This window comes from Mesocricetus auratus, unplaced genomic scaffold (assembly GCF_017639785.1).
Source record: "Mesocricetus auratus isolate SY011 unplaced genomic scaffold, BCM_Maur_2.0 Super-Scaffold_100676, whole genome shotgun sequence".
Lineage (NCBI taxonomy): Eukaryota > Metazoa > Chordata > Mammalia > Rodentia > Cricetidae > Mesocricetus > Mesocricetus auratus.
In genome coordinates this window covers 38,535,962-38,549,957 of record NW_024429266.1, presented here as the reverse complement: position 1 = coordinate 38,549,957, position 13,996 = coordinate 38,535,962, and the positions used below count along the sequence as shown (strand labels likewise).

The following is a 13,996-nucleotide window of genomic DNA, read 5'->3' as shown; positions in this document are numbered from 1 at the left end:
TCTGTAGGAGGAAACTTACGACTGCACCATTAACCATTCACTCTCTTTTCAGCTTCCGGTTGGGTAGTCAAAGCTACTTGACTCATCTGGGTTGCCTGGTTTCTCTTGCAAGTAATTTCAACAATAAACAGTTACCTATACCCTCAACAAGTGTGCCTTTTATCATTACAGCAACATATTTGGTGTCAGAACTTTCAGAACCCGGATCCAGGCGCCCTGGGAGCGGCTGCTCCTCGACCCGAACACCGCCGGTCCCAGGCACAAGTGGGTTCTCCTATGGCTAAGTCCCCCACCACTTTGCTCAGCAAGGCATGATTCCCGCTGCCCCTACCACCACTCACAGCCGGGAACCAGCACCTTCTACCTGCCGGTAAGGTTATGTGGTCTTCTGAGATTTCTCTTGCAGCCACGTGCTCCTTTACTGATGGCCTGCTGAATTCGGTCTGAATAAAAATCCACTGATAATAAGTTTAACTGCTTTATACAATGACGACAAACATTACAATGCAGGAAGTTAAGAATTTTCTTGTTTTTTGTATGGATGGGATGTTAGAAAGGGTTGAGAACCTACCTGGAAGGTACTTTCTACCCACAATAGTGATTATCAGTTTGATAATCGATATAATTTTACTAAAGAAATGGTTCGAGAATAGGGTGAAAAATGACGAACTTATACAGACCATATGGTCATCACAAGATGGTTATGAAATCCTAGTACAAAGAATTCAGAAAATGGAAAATTCCTTGTAGGCTGGTAAGGAAAGTTTGTAAAAAATATTCAGAATATTCAAAATGATAATGTAGATCTGACAAACAGGTTTAAAGAGACAACAATGTAGCCTGCCACAGGAGTAAGAGGTCCTGACCACTTTCTCCGGTAAGAGAAATACTTAGATTAACAATTATGGGTTAAATACTTAAGTCAGAGATAGCCAGTAAGAAACCAAGCAAATGGCCAACAGCTTAATAATTAATATAGTGTCCTGTGTGTTATTTGGGGACTGCAACTGTGGCAGGGCCCAGGCAGATGGCGGGGAAGACTATACTAGGGGAAGACTATACTCTACAGCTCTCCATCTTTCCCTGCTACATGGGGACACAGCAAAACGTCAGTTGTCTGCTACCTGGAAGAAGCCCCTTATTGGGATCTGACCACGTTGACACCTTGGTCATAAACTTCTCACCTCCAGAACTGTAAGAAATAACTGCTTGTTATTTATAAACTGGTTGTCTGAGCTGCTATCTAACAGCTGCCTAAAGTAGCTAAGACAGATGCTTTGTGGTGGGAACCTAAACAGAAACTCAGTCACAAGGACTGCCAAGGGTGTGAGGAGTAGAGATGGTGGTAGCTTCGATGGCCCATCAGTGTCTGTTTACAGGACACTGCAGAGCCATGCTCTCTGAAGCTCCACTGGTTTGTTAGGAGCTGAGTTTGCTGCCCGAGCCAGAACTGGCTGAGGATTGAATGGGGGAAGTAAGTGTAGAATCAGGCAGGTTCTGAAGCTTCTAGGCAGCTTCACAAAGAAATCAAAGTGTAGAATTGGAGAGAGACAAACTGAATTACAATCTTATTCTGCTACTTACCAGCTGCCTATCTTAGGGCATGTGTCTTAATTTCTAATCTTCACATTTCTTATGAATAAAATGAAAATGTTATTAATACAAAGGAGGCGCTCAGGCAATTGTATCTTCTCTCCTTTACAGACTCCAGTTGACATGCATTCAGTCTCCATATTTTATTTCTCACTACTGATGACATCAACTTTACTCATCTCAGAACTCAGGCCTCAAAGCATTTTATGCATTAATAACTTCCTAGCAAGTAAATTTTTGTCTCTTTGCCTCATATGAAAATGTTGGCAGACTGAAAAAGGAATTCCTGAGAATTGTATAGAAGAGTCCGGGCTCTGTCATCAAACCCCAGCGTTTATGTTCAACAAAGAGCTGGCTCCTCAGAATTTAACACAACACACTCCCACTGCTTGTCCAAACTGTCATCCAGTTTTTTAAAAGATCCCCCTCTTCCTGTCCCTCGGATGAGTATGATTTAATCCCCAAAGCATGCATGATGAACACATTACTATTTCCTCCTCCAAGAACGTGATGTGACAACGCGGCCCCGTCCCTGAGCTGGATAGAGAAAGGTCATGTCCTGTTTCCATTCATGCAATCAGTACTTCACTTTTACAGAATGTGTCTGCACCACAGAGAATAGTGCCCATTTTAGAGACCTCCTCACACATGCAAAAACTGAACACAGCTAAGTCCAGGGTTTATGACAATCCAATAGAGTCAACCAGCAATACCACAAAAATCTTATATACTAATAAACCAAATCACTGTAACATAATGCTATCTCAAAAAAGTATCAAATGACTCTCCCACATACACAGAAGTGACAACATTTTGGTTGACATTACTATTAGAGAAACAACATGACCATTAAATCATGAAAAAATTCACCGGTCAGTCCAGTATTTATTTCAATCCTAGTCTAGCAGGGTGCCAGTGCTTTGAGGTTCATAAACAAAGTAAAATTATGATGAAGAACAGAGTCTCAAGGATAGACAGTCTCCTTGGGAAAAGAAAATTACCATCTTGTAAAAAAAGAACTACCCCAAATAATCCCTAGTTTAGCATTGACTCACACATTGGGGACAGAGAAGAGAACGGGCAGTGTAAGCGAGATGGCTTGGAAGTATTCTGAGCCATTCCACACAGGTCTAATAGAGACCTTCTGAAAAAACCAGACCAAGTTACCACCATGTCTAAAGCCCTTCATTGACTCCCCAGGGACCACAGGATAGCTTCCAAACTTCTAAGTGAGGAGCATAAGGCTTTTCATTACATAGTCACTCTCAGCTTCCTCTCTTGCCACACTTCTTCTGCCATAGTTGCTCAAGATTCTAGAATATTCTAACACTCCTTCTCCTATGGAGATCAATCTGATTCCCTTCTTAAAAAGTCATTTGGCTGGGTTGATTTCCACTTTTCTCTTAAAAATGCATTCAGGTAGTACTGGCTATGGTGTTTGTTTTCCCTGACACCCACAACCACATAATACGAGGTTATGTTGTCTGCTCTTAGGATACTATATCTACCACATTGTCCTTCAATTATCAATTCATTTATTTAACTCTCTTTGTCTATTCCATGCCCCATTTTTAAAGATAAACCTTGTGGAATTAAGATAGACAAATAACAAAACAGGTTGGCTGAGCATGGCAGTGCACGCAGGTAATCCTGGACTCAGGAGGCTAAAGCAGGAAGGTTGTAAGTTTGAGACCAGTCTGAGGCTACACAGCAAGTTCCAAACCACTCTGTATTACAAGACAAAATTTTGTCTAAAAAAACAATAACAATGGTAATGCATATAGTTCAATGAGTTCTGATACCATATAAATTAATAGATATCGTTATCACACAACTGGGTAATCTTTTCACTGTGCCCTCCTTCACTGAAAAACTGAAAACTACAGAGATCTTATAAAAATATTTTCCATAAATGAATCTTCTATAAAGATTATAATACTTTCTGTTAAATATACATTTATTTATAGTCTAAAATTAAATATATATTTAGGAACTACATGGAATAGTTATGATTAATCACTACACTGAAACACTTTGTTTCAATACTAATTGGTGACTACATGAAACTTTTAAATGATTACAAAGTTCAGTAATGTATAAACTTACATAATCAAGTACTTAACTGAATACAATAAAGAATAACACAAATTTACATGACCTAAGATGACACTTGCTAAGTATAATACATATTAAAAGATATACTTTTAAAGCATGGATTTTTAAATTTCTAGATTATTCCCTAGTGGACTCTTATACTGAAAAAGTTTGATAAGATAAAACAAAATATCTTAAGCTGGCTGTGGTAGCACACCTTTAATTCCAGCACTGTTGAGGCAGAGGGATCTCTAAACTCAAGGCCAGCCTGGTTTACATATCTAAGCTCAAGGACAGCCAGGGCTGTGTAGAGACCTGCCTCAGAAAAATAAAAAGTAAGATAAAGTATCGTTTTCATTACCTTAATAAACTTGCAAGAAATTCAGATCTCTCCAAAACCAAAGACTAAATGGAAGTAGAACCCACAAGGATTCTGAGATCAGCATCCATCCATTAGAGGGTACTGGCCAAGCCAGGTAAAACTTTAGGTCTTGTTCTCTGTGAAACTTAACTGTCAACCAAACCTCATTTGTACCTGTCTTGTCACAGCATAGTAACTTTGCTCTAAGTTCCTGCCCAAACGGACATTACCCTCTACAATAAAACACAAACTCATATAGTGTATGGCACAAATTAATTAAGGACTTAAAATTCAGTATTTCTTCTAATGTTTTTGTTTTGTTGCTGTTTTACTTCTTTGTTTTTGTTATCTTTGCAAATTGCCATCTAAATACAGAAGATTCTGAGCCCTACAGGATGGAGGAGCTTGGAGAAGCTCTGAGTAGTCTGAAAAATGTCAAGCTAAGAACTAGCTTTCCACATAAAACCCTAGGATGGCTAAAACAATACAGAATGATAGGAGAACTGCTGGAGGTATCACCATCCCTGAGCTCAAATTGTACTACTGAGCTATAGTAATAAAAACAGCATGGTGTTGACACAAAAACAGACTCAATGGTCAATGGAATAGAAATGAAGACCAATAAGCCCTACACACTTACAGATATCCAAGTTTTGATTGAAAACTCAGAAATACACACTGGAAAAAGTTAACATCTTTAACAAATGGGGCTGGTCAAGTTGGACGGCTGTGTGTAGAAGAATCCAAATAGATTCATACTTATCACTCTGCACAAAACTCAAGTCCAAATGAATAAAAGAACTCAACATAAAACCAGATAACACTGAACCTGATAGAAGAGGAAGTGAGAAACAGCCTTGAACTCATTGGCACAGGAAAAGACTCACAGAATGCCATTAATACAGGCACTAAGAGCAGCAATTCATAATGGGACCTCATGAAACTGAAAAGCTTCTGTAAAGCAAAGGACATCATCATTTGGACAAAGCAACAGCCTACAGAATTTCAAAAGATTTTTATCCAGTTTACAGAATTAAAAAAATATTTTATCAACTACACATCCTATAGAGGGCTAATATCCACATGACATAAAGAACTCAAAAATATGGACATTATGAAAACAAATAACTCAATTAAAAATGAATTACAGATCTAAATAGAGAATTCATGAAAGAGAAACTCAAATGACTGAGAAGCATTAAAGAAACGGTCAACATCTTTAGTCACCAGGGAAATGCAAATCAAAACTACTTTGAGATTTCAACTCATACCAATCAGAATGGCTTGTCTATGTGGTCAGTTGGTCTTCAGTAGAGGCTGGAATCCTGAAGAAGTAGGCTATAATGTCAATGAAGGAATGGACTTGCTAGCAAGGCAGGACAAGCAGACAAAGAGCAAAAGCTTCCTTCTTCCATGCCACACCAGAGGAAGGTGTAGACCAGATCCCCTACATTCGTCTGTGGTGTAGAATGGGGGTAAGGGAAAGATGCCTTCCCCCCTTACCCCTACTGCATCCAGCTGGTGAGGGAGTTGGCCCTTCCCTTTACTGGCTGTAACATTTGGGAAAGTGGGCCCTGCACCTTGCCTGGACTGCACAGTAGAGCTGACCCTACTGACCAGGGTGCTGGGAGCATGGGTTATCTGCCCCCACCCCTCATCTGTCATATGGTGGTGTGAGTGGGGGAGAGATGCCCCCCCACCCCTTGCCACCTGGCAGGTGGGAGAGCTGTCCCTGCTCCTCACCAGTTGCAGAACTGCACTTTGGCTGGGTAACACCGGAGTGATGGCCTTGATGGTGTAGTTATGGGAGTGCTGACCCCTGTGAACTTGAAAGCAGGAGAACAGGCACTGTCCCTGCTCATCACTGCAAGGGGTAAACTATCGAGGGCAAGGCTGGAGAACTCAGTCTGGTGTTGTGGACACAGGAGAGCTGGTGGGCTGACCAACCCTGCAACAACCCAGGTCCAGAACCAAGAGTTGGTGCACCCCAACATCCACCCCATCTGTGATTTGCTGGAGCATGTGAAGAGGCTGGTCCTACAGACCCAAAGCTGCAGGATCTCCATGACACAGGACAGCAACATGATCTCCAAGAGGAGGCCCAGTGAGGGCCCAACATCAACAGTGTAGCAGAGAGCAGAGGCCTCAAACAAGACCAATGACTCTGCAATGAACACTGGCAAGTAAAGATGCATGGACAAAAGGGTTTACTGAATGGTTCACTGTATCACACGGCAGCTTCCATGACGAGGTTGATTGATTTTTTCTTTTTTATTTCTCTTAAATTTTATTTTATTCTATTTGGGAGGGGGGTTTGCAAGGGCAGAGGGTTGATATGAAGGAACAGGATAGGAATGCTTAATATGAAAGACACAAAGAATAAATAATAAAGTTTTAAAAAGTGTATCTTCCTGTCTCAGGATTCAGATCAAAGGTGTATCTTACTACCTCAAAAGTCCAGACCAGAAGTGAATCTACCCATTTCAAACCAAGCAAAAAACATCCCTTGAAGGTGTGCCCAGACATTCCTGGATTACAGTTAGTTCCAGGTGTAGTCAAACTGACAACCAAGAATAGCAATCACACCCCTCTTAGGCATATACCCAAAGGACACTTCATCCTACCACAGAGACCCTTGCTCATCCATGTTCACTGCTTCTCTATTCACAAGAAAGAGACAGCATACCCAGCTCAGGCTTACTGCAGCAGGTTATAGGCTCAGTGGAGTTACAAGGTGTTGGAGAGGAGTTTAAGGGTGCTGCACAGGATGGAAGATGAAAGTATTCCAAGCAGAGAAAGGTGTAATCCAAAGTTAAGGGTCTAATGTGGTATCGTCATAGACCACATAGAGGGGAGAAGGCCACTTGTTGCAGTCACATCATTGCCCACTGTGTCCCAAGGGCATTCTGTGAGTCATACACACATCAGTGGTTGAGATTAGCACGACCTGGCTAGGTCGTGGCTACCCAAGCTTGGGTTATCAACTCCATCCTGCTTTTTAATCTTCTTGTTAAAGCCTCTCATTCAGCTGTGCCTCTGGGAAGTGCTTCTTCAGGACCTCATCATTACTTATGAGATATATCAAACACATCACAAAAATAAACGCCAAATGTATCATTTCCACTACATACAATATATATACACAAATATATACACACACATACATACACAAACACACATAAACACAGACACATATACACATACAAACACACATGCACACACACATACACAAACACACACAAACAGCACCCACACACACACATACACAAAATACTAGCATTTGTTGAGACTTCAATAAAAGGCTTAAGGAAGAAAAAAAAATCACAGAAGAGCAATGCTGGGAGAGAAGACAGGAAGAAAAATGCCTTCAACTATACCTAGGTATCTGAGACCACAGGGCAGGTTACCCACATATGAGCTCAAGTTATGATTTTATGCTTTGGTTGTTAGCACTATTACCATCTTTGCCTGTGTCATCAATAATGCCCAAGGGACATATCTCCGGCTTGCTGCTCTGCCTCCTTAGCTGTGCCTTTGGTCCCTGAACAGACTTTCAAGCTGGCCTGGGGTGTCAGCTACCCCAGGAATTTTCTAGTCTCAGGTATGCACCAGTTCTAGCATTTAGCATTGTCTTACCTCCTCTGTCTTTAAAACTTCCCATATTTGAGCGTGATCCTCCACCAGCCAGTGTCCTGGGTTTTCTACTTTTGTGGAAAGTTTGACTTTAGACACCACTTGAGTAGACTCTCCCACAGATTTCCCATCCATCTTGAAAGAAGCAAGCAGGAGGCATTACGGATCTGGTGGAAGAATGAAATACAATCCAGATTAAAATAAAAAATAATATTTGAAAATACATGAAAGCAAATTATTGTGCTGCTTGATTTTTGAACAGTGAAGCCGCTGAAGACAATATTATTACAGACATACTCTTATGGTCACTTTTCATAGTCAATATTTATTACTGGTATTTTAGTACAGGCTTCTGGAAGAATAGGGATACATTTTGATAATGGACAGTGATACAAACTTTATTTTTGAAAGAGTTCCTTTTGATGAAGGGATCTGTGCACATGGGTGCAGGTGCCCTTAGAGGCCAGTAGAGGCCAGGAGACACCCTGGAGCTGGAGTTACAGGTGGTTGTGAGATTCCAGAGTCAGTGCCGAGAACTAAACTTGGGTCCTCTGCAAGAACAGTATGGGCTCTCAACAGCTGAGCCATCTTTGTATCTCCTGCGATACAATTTTTTTAAATCTGCTTATTATATCTCTTGCTATTTTGCTCTGGATCCTGGGGAGGAAAAGTGGAAATGAGTGGGGGAAAGGCTAGTGACAGTGCTCTTCTCATATTCTGTATTTCACTGACAGTTTGGAAAAAACATTGACTAAAGCATTGGGAGTTGTACTCCTCAAACACACCCTGGGCAGCTGTGTGTACAAAGCTCTGTGCTAGGCACACACAAAATTCAGAAGTTTTGTCCTCAAATCTCTAAGGTCTTATGCTCCAGGGCAGAAAACTCATAAACAAGCTTTACTAGTGTGGATAATACAATATAACATGTGAAAGGCCACCAGAAACATGTTTCCAAACTGTGATGGAGGGCTGGGGGTGGCTGAGCACACACCCAGTGGGCACTAGGTCTGGATTAGAGCCCACACACCAATAAGTAAAATAGTAATACCTACAGTGGAAGCAGGAGGGGGAGATGCCCCACAGTGGAGGCAGGAGGACGGGGGGAGATGCCCCACAGTGGAGGCAGGAGGACGGGGGGGGAGATGCCCCACAGTGGAAGCAGGAGGATGGGGGGAGATGCCCCACAGTGGAAGCATGGGGGGGGAGATGCCCCACAGTGGAAGCATGGGGGGGAGATGCCCCACAGTGGAAGCAGGAGGATGGGGGAGATGCCCCACAGTGGAAGCATGAGGGGGAGATGCCCCACAGTGGAAGCATGGGGGGGGAGATGCCCCACAGTGGAAGCAGGAGGATGGGGGAGATGCCCCACAGTGGAGGCATGAGGATGGGGAGATGCCCCACAGTGGAGGCATGGGGGAGATGCCCCACAGTGGAAGCATGGGGGGAGATGCCCCACAGTGGAAGCATGGGGGGAGATGCCCCACAGTGGAAGCATGGGGGGAGATGCCCCACAGTGGAAGCAGGAGGATGGGGGAGATGCCCCACAGTGGAAGCATGGGGGGGGAGATGCCCCACAGTGGAAGCAGGGGGGAGATGCCCCACAGTGGAAGCATGGGGGGGAGATGCCCCACAGTGGAAGCATGGGGGGAGATGCCCCACAGTAGAAGCATGGGGGGAGATGCCCCACAGTGGAAGCATGGGGGGAGATGCCCCACAGTGGAAGCATGGGGGGGGAGATGCCCCACAGTGGAAGCAGGAGGATGGGGGAGATGCCCCACAGTGGAAGCAGGGGGGAGGTGCCCCACAGTGGAAGCATGGGGGGGGGAGATGCCCCACAGTGGAAGCAGGAGGATGGGGGGGAGATGCCCCACAGTCGAAGCAGGAGGATGGGGGGGAGATGCCCCACAGTGGAAGCGGGGAGGGGGAGATGCCCCACAGTGGAAGCAGGGGGGGAGATGCCCCACAGTGGAAGCGGGGGGGGAGATGCCCCACAGTGGAAGCGGGGAGGGGGGGATGCCCCACAGTGGAAGCAGGAGGGGGGGAGGTGCCCATCTGTGTTTACCGGCTACCTTGTCTTCTTAGGCTTTAGGTTCACTGCTGGAGTCAAACAAGGTTTTACAGTGGATCCTGACTCTAGAAGGTCTCCTTCAGCTCTTGTCAAATTCTCATCACAACCTGCTTCCAAGTCAGGCTGTCCTAAGGAATCTTTTTGCTTTCATTCACTCAAATACTCTTCTTAGGGTAATTTTTACAAAAAATCTTATCTGTTCATGATATTCTGCTTATTTAAATTTTTCTATGAGAATAAAATCCAAATCCCTTCACACAGCAGTGAAGGCCTTTGGTGCCTGACTCCTTTCACCTCCTGAGCATGCGCTGCCTAGGTCATATACTACTTCAGCCATCTGAAAACACAAATGGGACTAGGCAGTGGTGGTGAATGCCTTTAATCACAGCACTCAGAGGTAGGGGTGGAGGTGGGGGCAAGGCCAGCCTGGTCTACAAAGCAAGTTCAAGGACAACCAGAGCTGTTACACAGAGAAACGCTGTCTCCCTAGGCCCCCCAAAAAAAACAAGAAGAAGGAGAAGGAAGAAGAAATATATATGGATCCCAAAAACACCCAGCTATTTTAGTTCTTGTTTGTGATCTTTTCACTCTAGTCCATACCCCAAGAGATTTAAAGGGGACCCGCTCTGTGTACTGAGAACAGTCATACGACTTTATCATATTTACTTGCTTTCAACTCCATTTCTACCTTCAACTCTCTTAAGTATCTTGAGACTAGAGATGTGTCCTATCCAAAGCAGGTGTAAGTAAATATTAAATGAATGCCAATCCAATAATTTAGTAACTCATGACAACCCAGAAATAAAAAAGAAGCAGCAATTTGCTAATTCACATAACAAGTAATAAAGTCAAGTTATCTCCTCCTTAAGCCTCATTGGCTTGGTGGACTAAGTTCTTCATAATATGAGAGCAAATGTAGATTCAGCATATATTCCAAGTGGCTAATATTGCAAGATGGAATTGACCATTAATTAACAACACTGGCTTTTACAACTCTAGCTTCAGGGAGCTGAGCCTTATGCTCATGTACCCTGCTCCCAAATAAGAGTAGATGGAAAATGAAGACAGAGGGAGGGCCAGGGTGACATCAGAGAAGCAGAGACAAGTCTCTCTGCAGAGAAGTTCTTTCTCTGCCTTAGGACCTCACAGGCTCCATCTGGGAGCCATGGACAGCAAGGCTGTCCGCTTGCAAGAGCAGCCATGGGTAGAATGACATCCCAGGCCATCATATGGTGTGTAGAAACATGGAGCACATCCCAAGCTCACAATCGGAATCAGGAGAATACAACCCACACAATTCAGAGTGGACAAAGTCCTTCTGAGAGGACACACTGATAAATGACACCGACACATTCAAGGAAATAAACAAGACAGAGTCATGGGGAGGTTGCAAGCCAAGAAAAAGGAAATTAAAAATAAACAGGCAAAATGGAAATAGACCAGATTAGTGGGGAAGGAAATTCCATTGTTGTTACTGGAGATAGTACTGTAAACAACAAATAATAAATCAAAACAAAGTGAGGAAACTGCCTAAGATGGCTTTGGCTGCACTTTCCACATGCCATGGAGATGTAACTGGATGATCTCGACAAATTACAAAATCTCAGAACAAACACTGTACATCTGTAAGCACACAGCAACCCAGCGACCCCACAGCGCGCCTCTGCTGACTGCCCACAGCTGCTCTCTTCCCCACCATGTGGGTGAAAGTTGGCCCATTTTCAGTGCTGGGACTGAACTCGACTATGAACTGACTTCCCACAGACTGCTCCTTGCCCTGTCTGGGGAAAAGATGCATTTCTGCACTGGCAGCAGTCCCAAAGCAGCCGGCGGCTGAGGAGGATCACGGAGAGGCAGCCAGTTCTTCCAAGATTCTGCACGTCTTGGAGCTTCTCCACCTGCCACCCCACCTCTGACACTGGAGTCTTGTCCACCCATCCTCATTTTCTACTTAAGAAAAAATATGACACTAGGTACCAGCCACGGGGTTCCATGTTTTCCCCTTTGAGCTCTCATCCACACAGTAACCTTACAAGGTGGCTACCACTATTTTACCATGGTGAGATGTGAGATTCAGCAGGGCTAAGTAACTGTATTACACTACTGCGAAGTTGGAGGTTCCCGAGTTCATGCCTCTGCCCCCCTCCAATGGAAGGCACTGCCCCCGTGCCCTCTCCTACTCTTTCATCACTTCTGAAAAGCACTTCTCTCCATCCCCTCTCATCCCTGGTGGAGCACCCTTCTTCCATGCCCCTTCATGTTCACCGGGACTGATGTCAGGATCTCCGACACAACAGCACCCCCTAGAGAGAGGCTCACACCTGAGTAGTACAAGGTAAGAGCAGGCTAGATGGAGAGGGAATTTGCCAGCAATAGATTAGTCCTTCTCTGCTTCCCTACTGTCTGAAGTTTTGATGGAGGTAGGCTTCACAGGTGTGTGACAGGCGGTCTCTGCTTAGTCACACGGGGCCCCTTGATGAGAGGAATCCCATATGTTTTGCTGAGTCTTGACTGCCCCACCCCCAATTTATACAGCCACTAACTTGTCTATTCCTTTGAGTATAAAGTATTTTATACTTTTTATTTTTCAAACTTACGTTTTCTTTCAGCAATTAATGAATTAAAAGTCTCCTACTGGATCTCCTAAAATCCAGCTAGAAGTTTACAAGGCAGCCAACTTTTTCAAACTGAGCACGGGAGATATCATGGCCCATCCTCCCACGTGCCACACCTTAGAGGGATGCATTGCCTGTTTCTCAAAACATAGGGTCAAAGGTTACAAAGCGCCCTCCCTACAGACACCACAGACACGATCCACTCAATAGCACCATATACATGATGGAATCACTGTAAAGCTCAATGGAAATCTTCTTTTCTGGTTATGAATGAGTATAAAATATCATAAACCTGGTGAAATCAGTTCTGAAAAGCTGTTTTCCTAAAATACTCAATACCCCAAACAATCATGTTATCAAACTCCTGAATGGTCAGAGCAGTCATAAATTGGAACCAGGCTTGGGTGGGGGTTAGAATGTTTTTTAAAAGCAAATATGTAATCAGAGAACACAGAAACAATTTTTTTCTCTTAGACATTAAAAAATAAAATTTCTTAAGAAAAATTTCCTGTTGTCTCTGCTGCAGGACGCAGGGGAGTAAAATTAAAACAGGAAAGATGAGTGAGATGGAGTGGAGGAAGGGTGCTCCCAGGTGACACAGACAAAGGATTTTCCCATCAGAAGTCACACATGGGCTTCCAAGGTCACCTTGACTTCAAGACACCTCCACTACAGTCACTCAGTCTTGGTTTTTTAATTAGGGTTTTCTAAGTATCAGTCTAATCAAAATGTGTCAGCTGAAGAAACTAATAGCAGTTTAAAACTGGTGAGACAACTAACCTTAAAATATGATTACTACTAGAGACGTTTCCTTGTAAACGGGCATTTCTTATATTTGAACTGTACTTTTAATATCTGTGTATTTCTATAGGTGCTGTGTGCACAGGCATGTAGAGGCCAGAAACGACGTTGTGCATCTCCCTCTACTGTGTTCCATGTTACATAGTGAGGTAGGGCAGTGGTTCTCATCCTTCCTGAGTCAGAGACCCTTTAAGATAGTTCCTCATGTTGTGATCACCCCCCAACCACGAAAGTATTCATCATTTTGCTACTGTTATGAATCATAATGTAAATATCCGATATGAGAATATCTGATACTCCACCCCTCCATAACCAAGGGGTTATGACACACAGGTTGAGAACTACTGAGGTAGAGTCCCTTACCTCTACCCACAGCTCACTGATTGAGATAGTCTAGCTAGCCAGATTGTCCGGGATTCCTGTCTCCACCATGACCACCCAGCATGTCCATAGGTACTGGAGACCAAATCTAGCCCACAGGCTCACTCAGAAAGTCCTTCACCCTCTGAGCCTTCTCTCTAGCCCCTCTATATTCTTTCAAAAATACTTCTAACTTCTATATGCTAATACATATATCATCCGTACATAAAACCTTAATCATCTATAGTTTCTTTTCCTTCTAAAGTGATTATTAACTAGAGATCACATTGTCCATGACATAATAAAGATGGAGTTAAAGGTATCATCCCCAAATGACTGTTAAACACAGAAGTCAATGAGGAAGAGTTAATCTTAGAGATGTAAATATCGATTAGCAACCCAAAGACACAAAAAAATTGCTGTTATTAGTATCCTTGTCATTTGATGAAAATTACCTGTGACTACCACAGA

At 43.5% G+C, this 13,996-nt stretch overlaps 1 protein-coding gene across 2 annotated transcripts in view; it reads right to left on the bottom strand.

Annotated features, from left to right (window-relative positions):
- Rgl1 (ral guanine nucleotide dissociation stimulator like 1) overlaps positions 1 to 13,996 on the bottom strand; it is a 230,787-nt gene that overhangs the window by 134,821 nt on the left and 81,970 nt on the right. For both annotated transcript variants that reach the window (XM_005071280.4, XM_040737599.1), the window contains exon 2: positions 7,685 to 7,848. In XM_005071280.4, the coding sequence (XP_005071337.2) occupies positions 7,685 to 7,816 (132 nt within the window). In that variant the 5' untranslated portion in view covers positions 7,817 to 7,848. The remainder of the gene's footprint in view (positions 1 to 7,684; positions 7,849 to 13,996) is intronic.